This window comes from Sparus aurata, chromosome 18, assembly GCF_900880675.1.
Source record: "Sparus aurata chromosome 18, fSpaAur1.1, whole genome shotgun sequence".
Lineage (NCBI taxonomy): Eukaryota > Metazoa > Chordata > Actinopteri > Spariformes > Sparidae > Sparus > Sparus aurata.
In genome coordinates this window covers 20,199,995-20,215,599 of record NC_044204.1, presented here as the reverse complement: position 1 = coordinate 20,215,599, position 15,605 = coordinate 20,199,995, and the positions used below count along the sequence as shown (strand labels likewise).

Below are 15,605 nucleotides of genomic sequence, written 5' to 3'. Positions count from 1 at the left end.
GGATGTTTAGCATAGTGGAGTATCATCTCCACGCCCAACCAGAGAGTGGTATGCAGTCCAGTCCTGACTTCAAAAAAGTGTTGCGGAGGGATTTTCTTCTCCAGCTTGACAAAAGCCTAATCAAGCGTCATAGTGTTCTCCAGGCCCTATTTAAAGCCTGAAGAGTATCAACAAGTGCTCACCCGCTTCCCGTCAGCAGTCACAAGACCACAACCCCAACGAACATCTTTGGGAGCATTTGAGGAGGAAAAACATTCAAACATCACAAGACAGTCTCTGGGATGCTCTTAAAGAGAGATGGAATGTGCAAATTCTTAGAAGCTGGGAGAAAAAAATGTGAGAGTGCGAGCTGTGAAGGTGATGCAGATTTATGAAAGATTGAGGGCTGATAATTGGTTCACTTCATGTAAAGTCGGATTTGTTATATTAGGCTATAACAATACATTTGACCTGACTTTTTTTTTATGCATACACTGGAGGCATCTTTTAGTATCCTGTTAAACCTTTTATCTGCACCAAACCGCTGCTTTACATGCTTGAAAACCAATCTTTTTGAGAACTTAATTTGACATTATGCGGTCTCTAATTGTCGTCAGCGCAAGAAAAACAGAGCTCTTTTAAAAAAAACACAGATGTATGACAGTCAGACTCACACACAAATGTGTTACTTTCGTCCCGAGGCAACTTGAAGGAGCCTCCAGATCTCTTTGTGGTCTTTCATTTTTGTATTCCCCTATAGCTGATCGCAAAATAGAAGCATTCACATTCTGTGTCTTTGTCGGCGCAACTACATGAGTATAAAGCAGTGATTTTCCTAAGGATTTCAATGCAGCCACTCAGGTATCATTCTTGTTCCCTATTGTAGAGATCTGCAGTCGAGTAACAACAAAAACATAAGGACGTGTCAAAGGGAACCACGACAAAAATGCGATCACAGAGAGCTGGAGCTGACAAAACGCACATTTAACCCTGCTGAGAAACACGTTGAAAGTGTCTAGACTTGTTTGTCGAAATTGTCTATTGATTTGACCCCCACAGGTGGCTGCTGCAATGCACAATTTTGTTGTTTGCCAACTGAAGGACAAGCTGTGTACATTTCCTAATTTCCCTGTTTTCGAAAAAAAAATGGGAAAGTAAATTGCAAAAACAGTTGGATGACATTTAATATATAAGGAGGATTTTAAGATGCGTTGTCACAACATGACATAATCAGACTTTGAGGACTGTAAGTGCATTTTGTAACCTCATTTGGTTTAATAATCTGGTTTCTTGTTTTTTTCACCACTCTGGTCTTGACAATACCAGCAATGATTTTATCAGTGGTCCTGTCTTCAGAAGCACTCCAGCTGCAGCATGCCTCCATGTGTTATTAGTGTGATGGTTCATTACATTTTGCTGTGTGCCGTTCTTAAGAGTATTAAGTCCACGCTCTTAAGGCCTCCGAGTGCCCTTGTGTTTAATTTACTTAAGTGGAAACAGTTGTTGAAGATCAGCACCAAGTCACACCGGGGCAGTCATCTGTTGCATCTTGCAGAAATTGTTGACTTTTGACCAGCAGCCCCTTCGGTGGGGGAGGTAATGTTGCCGCTTGTGGAGGTCAGAGCCAATAGGGAAAAGCACGCGTCCAATGTGTCAGTGGAGGTAGCAATAGTGATATGAACAAGTGTTGTTTGCTCAGAAGATGAAGCTGTGAGATTGTCTTCTGATTGAAAAATGTTAAAATCAACTTTGTATTTGTCCATCACTCAGTACCTTCTGATTTACCTACACCTAAATAATGGGTCACAAACAGGACCATAGCCAGGATTTTAGAAATAACTGAGGTCATACATCTCAGCCCAGCTACAGTAGGTGGGTTCAGTGGGACTGAGTAAAATTTGATTTAAACATCTTTAAGTTAAAATATACTCCACAGATTCAATGGGGTTGTATGAAACTTTTGAAAAGATACATACAAGCCACAGAGCTATTGTCAGAGAGAGATTGTAGAGCCATGAGACTTGAGACTTGAGTGTTGTATTTTGTGGGTTTGATAAAGGTGTATAAACGATAAAGGAGCATTTGAAGATAATGCAAATGCAGAAATAACATCACAATGAGCAGAAATACCAATGTGGACCCCAGGGAAATACTGCACTTCTATTGCAGATGAAACTATCGAAAACTAACTGAAATATTTATATAGGTCAAACAAGTTGTGTTAAGAAAAACTTCAGAAATGTTTTGGATTGATGTGTTTTTGTGCTTTATTTAGTAAAATTTGAAGAAAAAGTGTCTAATTTATATATATTTTTTGTAAATAAGATAACTTTATTATACTTATATTGCTCATTATTGTTAAGTTACTTACTAAACCTTCGATGGGTTCGTAAATAAAATGCTGTGTACAATTTCTTTTTGCAATAAATTGAGAGTTACACTTTCGGCTCTGCTAGGGAGCTGACGCTCACCTTTTTTGTTCAGACACACTCGACATTTCTAAGTCATTTTAAGCCATATGTCAAAAATACTGAGTACATGACCTCGGTGTCCTCACTGGTAGCTACAGCCTTGTTCACAAATATATAGCTTCAGATGTTCCCTATAAAAGCTTGGCACAGTCGTGTTCAGCAAATATAACTCAAACAAGAGAGAGTCGTGCAGTAATGAGGCACCTGCAGATTAACGCAAATTCGTTGCCGTGGTGAATATTTAGAGCAGCAGGATGGTGCATGTGGGAATGTCTCCAAGTAGACTATGTGTTGTTGTGGCTTGTTTTTTGTGTTTTTAATAGATTTTTGTGGAGCATAAAGACATGAGCTTTAACGGGTTTTGGCTTCCCAGATGACGCTCGTCAGTAAGATCAATTCATTGTTGGGTTTTGGTCTTTTCGTGAGATTTGTTGACTGCAATAAAATTGCAGAAAATAACAAGCGTTATCTTTTAATTAAGTCTGTTAACAAATGGTTATTATAGCGTCAACACAGTTCAGCAACATTGTAATGGCAGCGCTGTGAGGTGGAGAGGGTTTGGTACTCGCATAGAGTTGAGGGTGAGGACCGTGGATGAGCAGCTCTCTGGAATTTAGTAGAGGCCACCCTACTTCTGCTTCCACAGGGCAATATTTTCAAGTGTAATATCACTGTCATGGTGACAGCACTGTGCTACGGCAGCATTTTAGTGTTAGCAAGTGAAGTTTTTACAGTCAGCGTTGGTTCAGCAGCCATAACTCTCTACCTGAGCACCTGAGAAGCACTGTAAAACCAGCCCACTTACTCTATATGCAGTGATCCTCTTTAATGTTTTAGCAGCAGAGCGGAGAATTTGTCAGATGTGCATCTTTTATAATCTCATGATGATAGCTCTCCCTGTAATGCAGAGAGAGAGAAAAAGTAGAAGTTTCACTTCTTTTCTCCACGACTGAGATGCCAGTGTAAAGAATCTATAATTTGATTTATGTTGTCTCCGGTGGGACTCACAGGGATCTGCTTCACTGAGATAGGAAAGAGAAGTCAGTACAAAGAGGAGATGAGGAGAAAAAGCATGTGATTTATGTGTTTTACCCCGATTATAAAAGGACTGCTGTCTGGCCTTTTATTGAATCAGGACTGGAATGTGTTTCTGGTGGAGAACAGGTGCTGCTTGTACCAGTGAATGTGAAGAGGAGGGAAAGACGACGTGTTTAACCTTTAATAATGAACTGTCAACATACAAGTTATAAGATATCATTTTGAACAGAGCAGTGAAAGCTTGTTTATAAAGGTTAATAAAGACACATTCCTATACACAAAAGATGACCTTAATCTTGGAACAAAAGTAGTTTTCATGCTAAATAAAACTGTACATTTTCCTCAGGAATATTATTATAGAGTGAATGGACCTTTCCTCTTTATCAGCTATGTTTCTTTTCCTATTTGGAGCTGAAGGTTGTCAGTATTTGAAGACCCGGGAATGAGACTCAATGATCAACCGTTCAGCTTAAAGTGGAGATTCAAATAAGTTTAACAACAGCAAAAAATAGTCTCAGATTTGACCATTAACTTTAATTCTATTACTCAAATTGTCATTTATTAGAAATTATGTTCTGGCAAAATTTAATTAAAGACATTTGACATTTTTAGAAAATCTAATTATTCACTGTCTTGCTGCAGAGTTAGATAAGATTCAAAATGCTCTCATGATTGAACAGCCTAGCTTCTCATAAAGAAGGAAAGTTTTTGAAAACTATGAGTGGTTGAGCAACTAGCCCTCCTGTTAGGCAACGGTGATGACAAGACCACAGACCATATTGACATGGCGGCCATTTGCCTTGCCTTTTCCTGAAGCTCAAATGTCGTACTGCTGTGTTCTAGGGTGCAGAATCATATAGAAATTTAGACAATCAGACTAATTGTTATCATTTCAATGCTTCCTGATTGATAAGCAGCTGTTAAAACAATGGTTAATCTGGAGAAACATCGGACCCTATGTCAGGATAAAACAACAGACAGATTTGTAAACAGATTAGCTTCCATTAGTCAAAAGCTAATGTTAGTATTCAACCACATTCCAGCTAACGTTACTATTTCATGTGTTACGATAAGGAAAGAGCATACATTTATTCTGAAATATCCACACACAGCCTGGGGACGTTTGTCTAAACCAGGTAGTGAAACACAAGGGATGAAATCAACGGTAGTGTTAGCTAGGAAGTTGTTGAATGCTAACACCAGCTAACGAGTTATCAAATATGTTGTTTTACCCTCCAGATTTTCATTATCCACCATCTTTTCAGTTGCTGATACATCGGTAAGCTGTAAAATGATAACAATTTGTCAGATTACATACATTTACACGAATTGCAACTTGGGAAATGGCAGCATTATGTTATCCCAGCATTCAAGTTTCCCACCCTGAGTGTGCTGGTGGAGGAAAATGGCCACCATGTGAATAGGGTCTATGTATTAAACAAACGATACACTGTGATTTAGTGAAGTTTAGAGATGCAAGTAGGCATATTATAGCGTACATGTGTGTTAACTAGCTCAACCGAGCCCAGATTTATTCCCTTTGTAACAGCAACAGCTACTTCTCCTTCGCTAATCGTCCAGAATCATGTCTTGTTTCTCTTCCCTTATATTAACCACTGCAGTGTATCACACACAAATTACGGGAACTTATACCCAGCCATAGAACATTTTAGATGTCAGAACCAAGATAACTATTTCTGTCTTTTTCCAGTCCATGCTATGCCAAACTAGGCTACACAGCAACATGTTTACTGGACACACATGGGGCTGATATTTCTTCACGTCACTCCTCCTTAGTCTGATTCTTGACTTCACAACAGTCAAAATGGAAAGGATACTGAAAGGATCATTACGCCACAATAAAGCTTACTCACAGATATTTATATGTGCATGGTGAGGGTTGAACATTAGCTTCACATATTTGCTGAGTCAAATTCAATGAAAATCACTTTAAATAGTAAAAAGAAAAAAGAAAAAAAAACTTAGATACAGCCTGGGCTACCATGATAATTTCTTTCAACTGTGTCCATAACTTTCCAAATCAAATTACATGGTGGATCCATAATTACCAAAGCGTTTATGCCTCATGATTGGTAGAAAAAAATTCATTCATAAAAACTGCTGTGGCTACAGACTGATAGTTCAGAGGAGATTTAATACAATTATAAAAATCCTCTGCAGTCTGAATTTGCAGAATCGAACAAGAGACTCTTCCAGGGACATTTAAGCAAAGGATTGTTTGTTGTTTGTTGTTGGTCCTTGTGAAGTGGTTTCTGCCGTCAACCCACTGACCTTCCCTTCTAATTGATCACAGTAGTCACGATACGACTGCAACATCAGTCAAACCTCAGGCATAGGACTGCCACAACACCATAAATGACATCCCCCTTATTTTCATGCAGTACGTTCGACTGCTTCACTTGGCATCCCCCAGCAGTCTGCTACAGTCATAAATAACTTAAGAGCTTATGAAAAACACTGTAAAGAGCAAAGTCAAGTGTTTTTGTTTGAAGCGGGTGAGGGCAATCAAAGATAAATCATGAATATTACCACTGCACCAATCAATGATTAAATGCCTGAATCTCATTCACTTATTTTTTATTGTAGTTAAAAATAGAAATAGGGACACTGGTGAATTATATAAAAATGAAAAAGGTCTCTGGACAACTGTTTGTGTGACAAAACTTAAATCACTAACGATCAAAGTACAGGCTGCAGTTTCTCCATTGAAGACATTTGGGAAACAACTGTAAGTATACAAGAAAACCACCCTATATCTGCCTGAATCTTTACAAACATTCATTTAAACATTCAATAATAAATCATACATTTATAATTATAAGTTATGGTGTGTGACTTGATCATAGACTACAACAATCACATCACCTTTAAAGGATTTCATTGGCCAGTGAATACATTAATCATCACTTCAACATCAAAAGAGAGTGACAACAACTCAACAATATCAAACACTTAAAAGTGAGTTCAACCCCTGTCCACATATGAGCTTGTGATTGCACAGCTTTATCTAGTAGTATGCAGAGTGTATACAGTTGTGTATATATAGACTTATATATTATATATAAGTCTTCTGTGCCTCAAAAGGAGCTTTGGAGTCAAGAGAAAATCACCCAGGTTATGTCAGACTGATGTTATCAGGGGTTATCTTGGTTTATCTGGTTTGAGAGGAGTAGGCATTTACCTGGTATGGCATCTGCCACAGCAGTTAATGAGCTGCTGTTTCTCCAGTAAACAAACCAACCTCTTCAGCCTACTTTTCACAGCCGAATAGGTTGGGTTGTTTACTGAAGAAACGATAGCTCACAATCCGTTGTATCAGCTCCACCACTGGCTGTGTGATTTACAAACCAACCGCAAGAAAAGAGACCAACACAACCCATTAACACCAGACAACCATTGAACAAACAGTTACGAAGTAGCATGCTAAATAGCGAGTTCTTGTGTCATTTGTGGTGTGCTTTAAAAAATCCTCTCCCTCCCTCTGATTGTCCTGCAAGGCCATGAAAAAATCTGTTGAACTATGTCGCTTTTCAAACCTTCTCTCGTGGGAAAAACTTGTCGGCTGTATTAAGCACAGAGTACCAGGACCACAAAGGTATCAAGGCTTTCATTGTATGAAAACGACACATGCAAGCGAGGCGGGTTAGGCCAAGTCTTGCAAGAAAACCTGAATCCATGATAAAGCATTACTGGTGAAGATTACAAAGGAAAACATTGGTATAAAAGTACAATTAATGAATTTTCACAGAGTGAGACTGTGACCCCGGTGCCGAGTTGCCCACTTAGCCCAGCATTCACCAGAGTAAAACAATGCCTACAAAATTTGCACAAAGCACACCATATATGACAGTGTGATGCACCTCTGCACAAAGTGTTTTGTGTACTTGGCACACAATACATCACATTTAATACTCCAGTGTCATTGTATAAATCCTTAATGACACTGATGTCAAAAGATAATGCAAATATTATATTCCTGTACATTGCATCTCTCTATTCATTATGTAAATGTACAATTAGGCAAATGACATGATGCTGTGCATTAGCTGCATTAGCTGTCCTTCGCGCTGTCTTTGTTGTCTCCGTAATATCACTTTATCTCTCACTGCATTAAGAAAAAAGCTCCTTGTCAAAAATGATACACTTCAAAGCCCAGACTTAAATACAGCTCTTGAGAAGTTTGAGTGAATACAGATTGAGCTTGCACTGAAAATTAATTAAAAAAACACCAGTCACAATCTGAAGGATATTTTAAATTAGGAGGAAAACACCACCACAGTATTCTGCAAACTCAGACAACCAACACTGTATCTAAATCAATACATAATATTAATATACTGTTTAGTATCAACAACACTAAATCTCAGTCTGTCAGTCTGTAGGTGTCTTTCTTTAAGATGACCCCTACCTGATAAGAGATGTGCGAGGTGTGCAGCTTCAACTGAAAAGCTTCCAACTGTAGCTCGGGAGGCTTAAGGAGTTGGATAAATAAACAAATCCATAAGACTGTAATCCATCCACTGGGATCAGCTGCCTCCCCACAGGCCTGACAGTCTGCAAGATTCCTGATTTTCTTTATTTTGTTGAAACACTGAGTGTAGATTAGTCGGTGGTGATTTATGCTCCTTTTTGCAGAGATTAGTCTTAAACAAACAGAAATGTGTTTTTCTGCCAAGGCTAGAAATAGCTAAATACAACCCAGTTGCAGTCGCCTCAATCCGTTTACAAATAATAAGACATAAGTCCAGGTTTGCATGCAGGTGATCCCTCCCACAAAATCTTGTTTAAAAACCAACAGGTCCAAATGACATACATAAAAAGTGTTGGGTTGGGGTCGATTGATGGGTCTTGTTTTAACTTCAATTCATAACTTAACATACGTAACATATTTAAGTTAACATAATCTCTTACCTAGCCAAGCAAGTTGTAGCCGAACTGTGACTTTTTGTTTATTTTTGTTAACATGATGACAAATGTCACCTCGCTGAGGACAAAGAAGTTAATTGGAAGGATTAACATATGACCTGCTGACAACACTGGACTCAAGCCTTTGTAATGCACACAATTTGAAAGTGTGAAGTTGTGTTATTTGTACCCAAACTGAGCAGACTGGGTTGCATATAACAGTATTTAACCAGTATCTCTATTGAAATAAGACATTTATAACAAACGTGTGCTAATGTTTCAGCTACATTATCATTTACAGCATATATCCTGTGTCAAAACCTTCATGACATACTTACATTGGCTAAGACAAAGAAAAATATAAATTATCCATAACATTTTATATACATATCTGTCACTGCCAACCTTTAAGGGGTCATGGGCAGCCGACAGTGAGTGAAAGGCGTGTTAGACCCTGGACAGGTTTCCAGTTCACCACAGGGCCAAGACAAGACAATCGACCATTCGCTCTCCAATTTACACCGACAGGTCATTTAGAGTCAGCAATAAACCTGCATGTCAATTGTTTGTCATCTCATCGCTGAAAAGAATAATAATGATAAAAAATAACCTACCAAAAATAATAACAAATAACAAGGGATGGGGAGACAGAGTGGATAAACACATTATCGTCATTTTCGTAACGAGTGTAGGTCTAGGACAAAGGTAGTTCTGTGAAACAAGTCTGTCATGCATCAAAAAATCAGATATTGGGGGGAGCAGGGTGTCTGGCATGGCAGAGAGTTTGCATGTGGACAGAGACATTGTCTTCATCGACAGTGGGAGGTGGAGGAGGTGATTATAAAGTATGTGATTGTAAGTGAGTGAGTATTGCGCCATATATGTTGAAACCTTTGACATCACCAGTATTTTTACATATTTTTCAGTCACGGTTAATGGTGCCGCTCAAAACCCAGTGTTTTGTATGACATCAATATCCAACTTATTTTTTGGAGAAAAGCTGGAGAGCGCTACCTCACAGTCACATTGAGCTACGTCTTTGGCCAGCAGCATCATTTTTACATGTGTATATACAAAACCACATCTGTCTTATTAGATGACAGTACAGCGGTAGTTGGGATCATTGGTGGTACTGGAACCATCCGTTTTGACCACGGTGATCTTGGATGAGTGCTGGGAGCTGTGCAGCGCGTTCCTGGAGCAAAGACGCTCGCGGTAATTCTGGGCGAAGATGAGCAACATGAGCGGGTTGATGCAGCTGTGGGAGTAGCTGAGGCAGATGCTGATGTTGTAGGCGTAGACAAAGGCAAGGGTGGGGGTGTTGTTGGTCAGGTTGATCACCTGGATGACGTGGTAGGGTGACCAGCATACCAAGAAGAGGGCGATGACCATCAGGACCATCTTGGTGGCTCGTTTGGCCCAAACGGACTGCTTGCGCTTGACGCGACGGATGGAGCTGAAGACGTGGTAGAGGGTAAGCGAGTAGAAGGTGCTTATGATGATGAGAGGGATGATGAAGCCCAGGATGGACTGGTAGAGAGTGTACCAGTACATGTCCTCAGGCCCGTCCAGATACATCATGCACACCTCCAAATGCTGCCTGCGTACGACCTTGGCGTACAGCATGACCGGGACAGTGAGGAGGAAGCTGCCCAGCCACACCAGCATGTTGATGATGATGGTCCACTGGATGGTCCTCTTCTCTGAGGTTGGGTGGACAATAGCTATGTACCTAGGAGGAAGAAGCCACTTTTTTAGAGCTGGACTGCACTCTGAGGCACAAATGAAAACTTTGCTTAAAATAAAGAGCATTGGTTTTGCATTAAGAGGTTATTTTTTCCCTTGACAAGGTCGGAGAATCAAATCAGGCAAGGGGGAAATGATTAAACCAAATGACATGTCAGAGATACACTCAATATATTACATGTTCAGTAAAGTGCTAAAAATGGTGACAAATTAATAAAGTTTGACTGGTAGAAAATGAAAACATTTTCCATTTGTCTGCATTTCGATCGTTTTTAAATTTGAGAAATAAAAATTGACCTCCATCTTTGGGACATTTTTGAGGAATAAATGACCACTTTGTGATCACTCACACAAAGTGTCACTTAAGTGGAGCAAATTAAATATTTCCAGTTGCTGTCTAGGCGTGTCAACTATTACGATGGCTGCAACTTTCTCCAGAACAGCCTTTTAAATTGAAATTATCTCCTGCCATAAATCAGTAGCATTTTGAAGCTGGATTCCTCTGCTTAAGTTAAATATATATACTTGTAGTGTGATGATTAAATCAATAAGTTCAGATCAATACCCAATATAGTCTATGGCCTACTGTGATTAGATATGATCAAAACCTTACAGTTGGGACTGTCACTTAATGTTTTATGCTCTGTCGTCGTAGATGTGGCTACATCTATTTATGTTTATATAGTCGAAGAACCAGTTAATTCAGTTAAAGGACATACATTCTACGAACCATTAAATTGTAACTTGATTTATCCATAGAGTAAGTAAAAACCTTGTTAGAGTGAATTGATTCAAGTCATACGAGGTTTCTTTTGAAAGCACCCAAGTATCTCTTTCTAAAGTTTGAATATTTCTTGTGACCCTTCACTTAATCAATATAAAGTTGTTCTTCTGGAAATGTTCCATAATCAGATCTAAGGGGGCTCTGTGGGAATTCTGAGTTGTGCTGGAAGCTGGTCATAAGTTTATGTAAGCAGACTCCTTTTTTAAATGGATGTTAGCTGTTGTTGCAATCCCGCGTCCTTCACGAAGACATCCACAGTCCAGCAGAATCAAACAACTTCGACGAATCGTCCACAGGCTCTATTAGACAACTGAGAGAGACGGGGAAGGTCTCATTTCTCACGTCACGTTACAATCCGCTCATATACGGCCAATAAAAAAATGATTAATGTATGTTTTTTCCTAGAACTTGCAACGTAACCCCCCTTTAACTCTACTGTATTTTTGAAACAGGATATTGTATAAAAATTAGAGCATACGAAAATAACTTGATCCTGTGCTGATTAAAACAGCCCCATCTTTGTTGGCACAACCAGAGGAATGCAGACAAAATCATAACACCAGTTTTTGTCCGAAAGCTAAAAAGGAAAGATAGATACAGATTTGAGTTGTGATGAACTGGACATCAGGTTGGGCCATTTGGCCTTAAAATAACATTACAATATTTTTAGGCCATATCACGATTCATAATATATATATATATATATATATATAAATGTTTTCATATTTTTTCATATTTCAGAATATGTAGACATATATATATATATATATATATATGTCTACATATTCTGAAATGTCTTCAAAGGTTTAATGAATCATAAATGCTCAGACTAGGCGACAAAATCCAAGTATCGCAATATTTTTGGCCAACTACGTCAACATTGATATTGCAACAATATTGTAGCAATGACTACGATTCCTTTAACAATGAGATTTTCTGATAAATAATCATCAATAATGTGGATTTAACGACTATGTGGGTAAAGGCTAATTTTAGAGCAAGTAGAACAAGTCTGTTAATCACTTTACTGCAATGCTGACTTTAAAAGCAGGGACAGGCAACATATGTACAGACGTGTTTTGAACAGATATAACTTGGTAATGTTGATATTAGAAGTGAACTTCTTCTCATTGTGACCCACTGCACTGTTAAACTCAGACAGACAACTACACAGACTTGTACTTTTGATTATATCGGACAAGGTTGTGCAGGAAACAAAAACTCTAATCTCAACTTTAATTGAATCGAGCTTCAAACATTCAATTGTGTCTCTTGTTTGTTTGATAAATGTGAACACTCAGCCTGTAATTGCTTGTTCTGAAGGTTCAGATTCAAAGAGCCGTTTGATCTTCTTTCTCACATTTGTGGCGGCGAATAGTGTAACTTTCGAAATCGATTAAAATAATCTGCATGTGGTATCTGAATTGTAGTCTGAATAGCCTGTGATGTGATGTCAATGTGATATGCCCCAAACACAAACAACAAAAAAACACAAACAAAGGCAGGAAGCTGACGAGTAAACGCTCTGGAGCCCATGAAGGAGACCCTCCAGCACAGGTGGTGCTGCTCATCAGATCACAGTTAGCTGCTCTAATGGCCCTACAGAAAGGCATTAGGTTTATTATGATGAAGGTGTGTGACATTATGGCTCTGAGAACAACTTCTGCCCCCAGTGATTACCCTCAGATTGCGATGTTTATGGTCTATCACTTGAACATAAGGACTGATTTAAATGTCCTCAGTGTGTTCAGAGCGTAAACACGACACCATGCATCACTTGTGCAGGGAACATTGTGTCTTCATGTTGGACAGATGATTACCCCAATCATCTGTCCAAGGTGCAGTCTTAGATGCAGTGTTTATTGCGGAGGGCACCTGTAAAATTAATACCTTCAATCTCATTCTTATTATTCTTATTCTGATCATTACTAGTATTAACAGTAGTATTAGCAGAATTATTTGTTTTGGTCCTTTAAAGAGTATCACTTACTTTGTTTCGCACACAAAAAACAACATCGACAACAGTTCAAGGCATCAAATCTGTGATATGTCTGGATTTCCAACTTACCGATCAATGCACAACACAGTAACAATCCCCACCGTGGTGAACTGGTTGCTGACGTCCACCACCACCACCGCTTTGCACATAAAGTTTCCGAACACCCACTGTCTGTCTCTGACCAGCTGGTGAATGTTGAAGGGCATCACAAGCAGGAACAGCATGTCGGCAATCGCCAAGTTCAACACGTAGATGTCCGAAACCATTTTCTTCTTGCATGCTTTCACCGCGTAGATGACCAGTCCGTTGGCTATGACTCCGACCGAGCACAGGATGCCATAGATTGATGGGAAAATGTGCATGAAAGTGGTGATGTCGATGTGGCTGTAAGGAGACGGGGCTGGGTTCAGACATGACGGGTCAGTCGAGTTCTGGGTTTGGTTGTTTATGCAGAATATGTCCGTGTCGTTCATCTTCAGAGCCTCTTCGGTGATCGACCCAGTGTTGTTTGGGATTTAACGCGCACACCGGGCGCTCGCCAGCCGGCGTCTGCTCTCCAAACTTGCGCAGCAAACTCGCGCACTCTCTAAGAGCGCGTGTCCTCCTGTGCTTATGGCTTCCCCGGACAAGGATTCAAAACAGGAGTAATCAGAATCTAATCAAGTCTTACGGCATAAGGAAAAGTGGTCCCTGGAGCATGTTTATCTCTGAAAGCAAACTATGATCTGACCATTTGCTGCGCGCATCCGCTGTGCCAAACACAGTGTGCGCCACAGGGGACACTAGTTCCCTCCCTTCAAAGATCATTCGCTCTGTCGGGTAATAAGATAAAGCAAATGAAAACAACAGCAACTAAAACATGCTCGAAGATCCAAGAATCTTGGCTTGCATTACATTGTGATCACACATTGAAATTAAGGAGGAGGGTGATCAGAATGCAGCATGTTTACTGTGCAATTGTGTGCTGAGTGGTGTGTAAAGTGATGATCATTCTGTGGGGAGATAAAAAACAAACAGAGATGGTAAAAGGCTTTCAGACAGCAAAATGGCAGAATCAATAAGACTTCAGATAACAATGTGCTCTTCATGGTTACTTCAAATGCCAGGCAGTGGGAGGATGGAACAAGTGACTTTTACTAGAATATACCTGTACTGTTAAGCCACATGGTGCAGTTACATATACAAAAAAAGAGATTTGTGTTCTCTTTATATTTCAGTAAGAGCACACTTTTCCAAAGGGGACTCATTTTTGTTTTTCTCTGAATTATGATTGATTTCAGCTTAGGGAAATTGAGCTGAGTAGGGTTATCACATGCAATTAAGTTTTTAAATGATGAATATGTCCTCCAGGCCCCAGTGTAGCCCATATACCAAAGATGTGATTTGTCCTCTGTGCTTTGTTCAGACTCACTTCTGAAACACTGTGAATCAGCTGAAAGGACTGTAGCTGATCCAGGGATGCTCAGCAGAAAGAGCTCTGCTGGGATCTGACCACAGGTCAGTGGGAATATATTTGAACCTTCTTCACGCTGGCTCCGGGCACCTATTTTCATTCCCTGTGATGCTTCTTTTCTGTTGTAACTCCTGCTCAAAGTATATCTCTTCTTTTTTTCTTTTTTTTTTTACACAGGCCTTTATACAAAATACACTTTGGGACTTTTTGCTCACCTCGCTGGTCCAGAACACAAAGAGGACAAGATTCAGTGAGCTCTTCAAACTAACTGTCGACTGCTGACAGCAAAGAAATAACCCAGCCAGAATAAAATTCACATTATCAATTCATCTTTTAGCATTTTGATCTCTTCATTCTAGATCCATGCACAGGTGTCATTTACCCTGCGGATGCTGAGGACACGTCCCCATCACTTTGTTAGAAACGTTTGATAAAAGAAAAATAGCCTGAACTCAGAAAAAGTTAACTAACAAATGAGAGCCGCTGACTCACAAGCGCTGCTTTATACAGTCGATGTAATATTGCCATTGTTTAACTGAAATGGCGTTGAAGTTGTGGAAGTGTTTTTATGATGTGTATTTTTACTGCCAACTCTGTAGAAGCGGCTCTTTTGATGCCCAGTCAACATGGATATAATGTTAGCAGCTAACGTTTCTGCAACCCACCGATACGTCCAAGGTTGGCATTTGTGCCAAACATGGCACGTAACCGTCTCATTATATGATTATTAGCTGAATTTCACGTCAGGAGGTGGGCGGAACTGTCCGTAGATTTTAAGCTGTTTTTGTGGCAGCCAACTAATTCTAACGAGAAGGCCAACTATTTCCTGACATTTTTGTGACATCAAAAATGAAAAACATGATGTTTTCCTAACCCCAACAGAGTGGTATTTGTTCCTAAATCTAACCATACCATAATAACAGCGTTGTGACAAAAGAAATAGAAAATCGAACCATTAACAAATGTAGCAACATAAAGACATGTTACCTGTTTACTGATTTGTGGTTTTGCAGCAATGCTCTAAGCTAACATTTGTTGTGGCAATCGGGTTGGCTTCCAGCAAGTGAAAGTTTTCTGATATTCTGTGAAATTTCTTAAGATCTACTAGATGAATAGGCACGACATTTCACTTCCAGACTGTGTATGCCATGCTGAGATCAAAGAAGGGGGACCCAAATGCACAAGATGGGATGTGGGGGGGGGGGGCAG

General features: G+C 39.6%; 1 protein-coding gene across 1 annotated transcript; it reads right to left on the bottom strand.

Moving 5' to 3' along the window:
- Window positions 1-3,647: 3,647 nt before the first annotated feature.
- On the bottom strand, window positions 3,648-13,749 carry mchr2b (melanin concentrating hormone receptor 2b). The gene is made up of 2 exons (XM_030395459.1): window positions 13,013-13,749; window positions 3,648-10,146 (listed from the first exon to the last, which is right to left on the bottom strand). The coding sequence occupies exons 1-2, from the start codon at window positions 13,414-13,416 to the stop codon at window positions 9,507-9,509; spliced, it is 1,044 nt and encodes a 347-aa protein (XP_030251319.1). The 5' UTR covers window positions 13,417-13,749; the 3' UTR covers window positions 3,648-9,506.
- Between the last annotated feature and the right edge of the window lie 1,856 nt (window positions 13,750-15,605).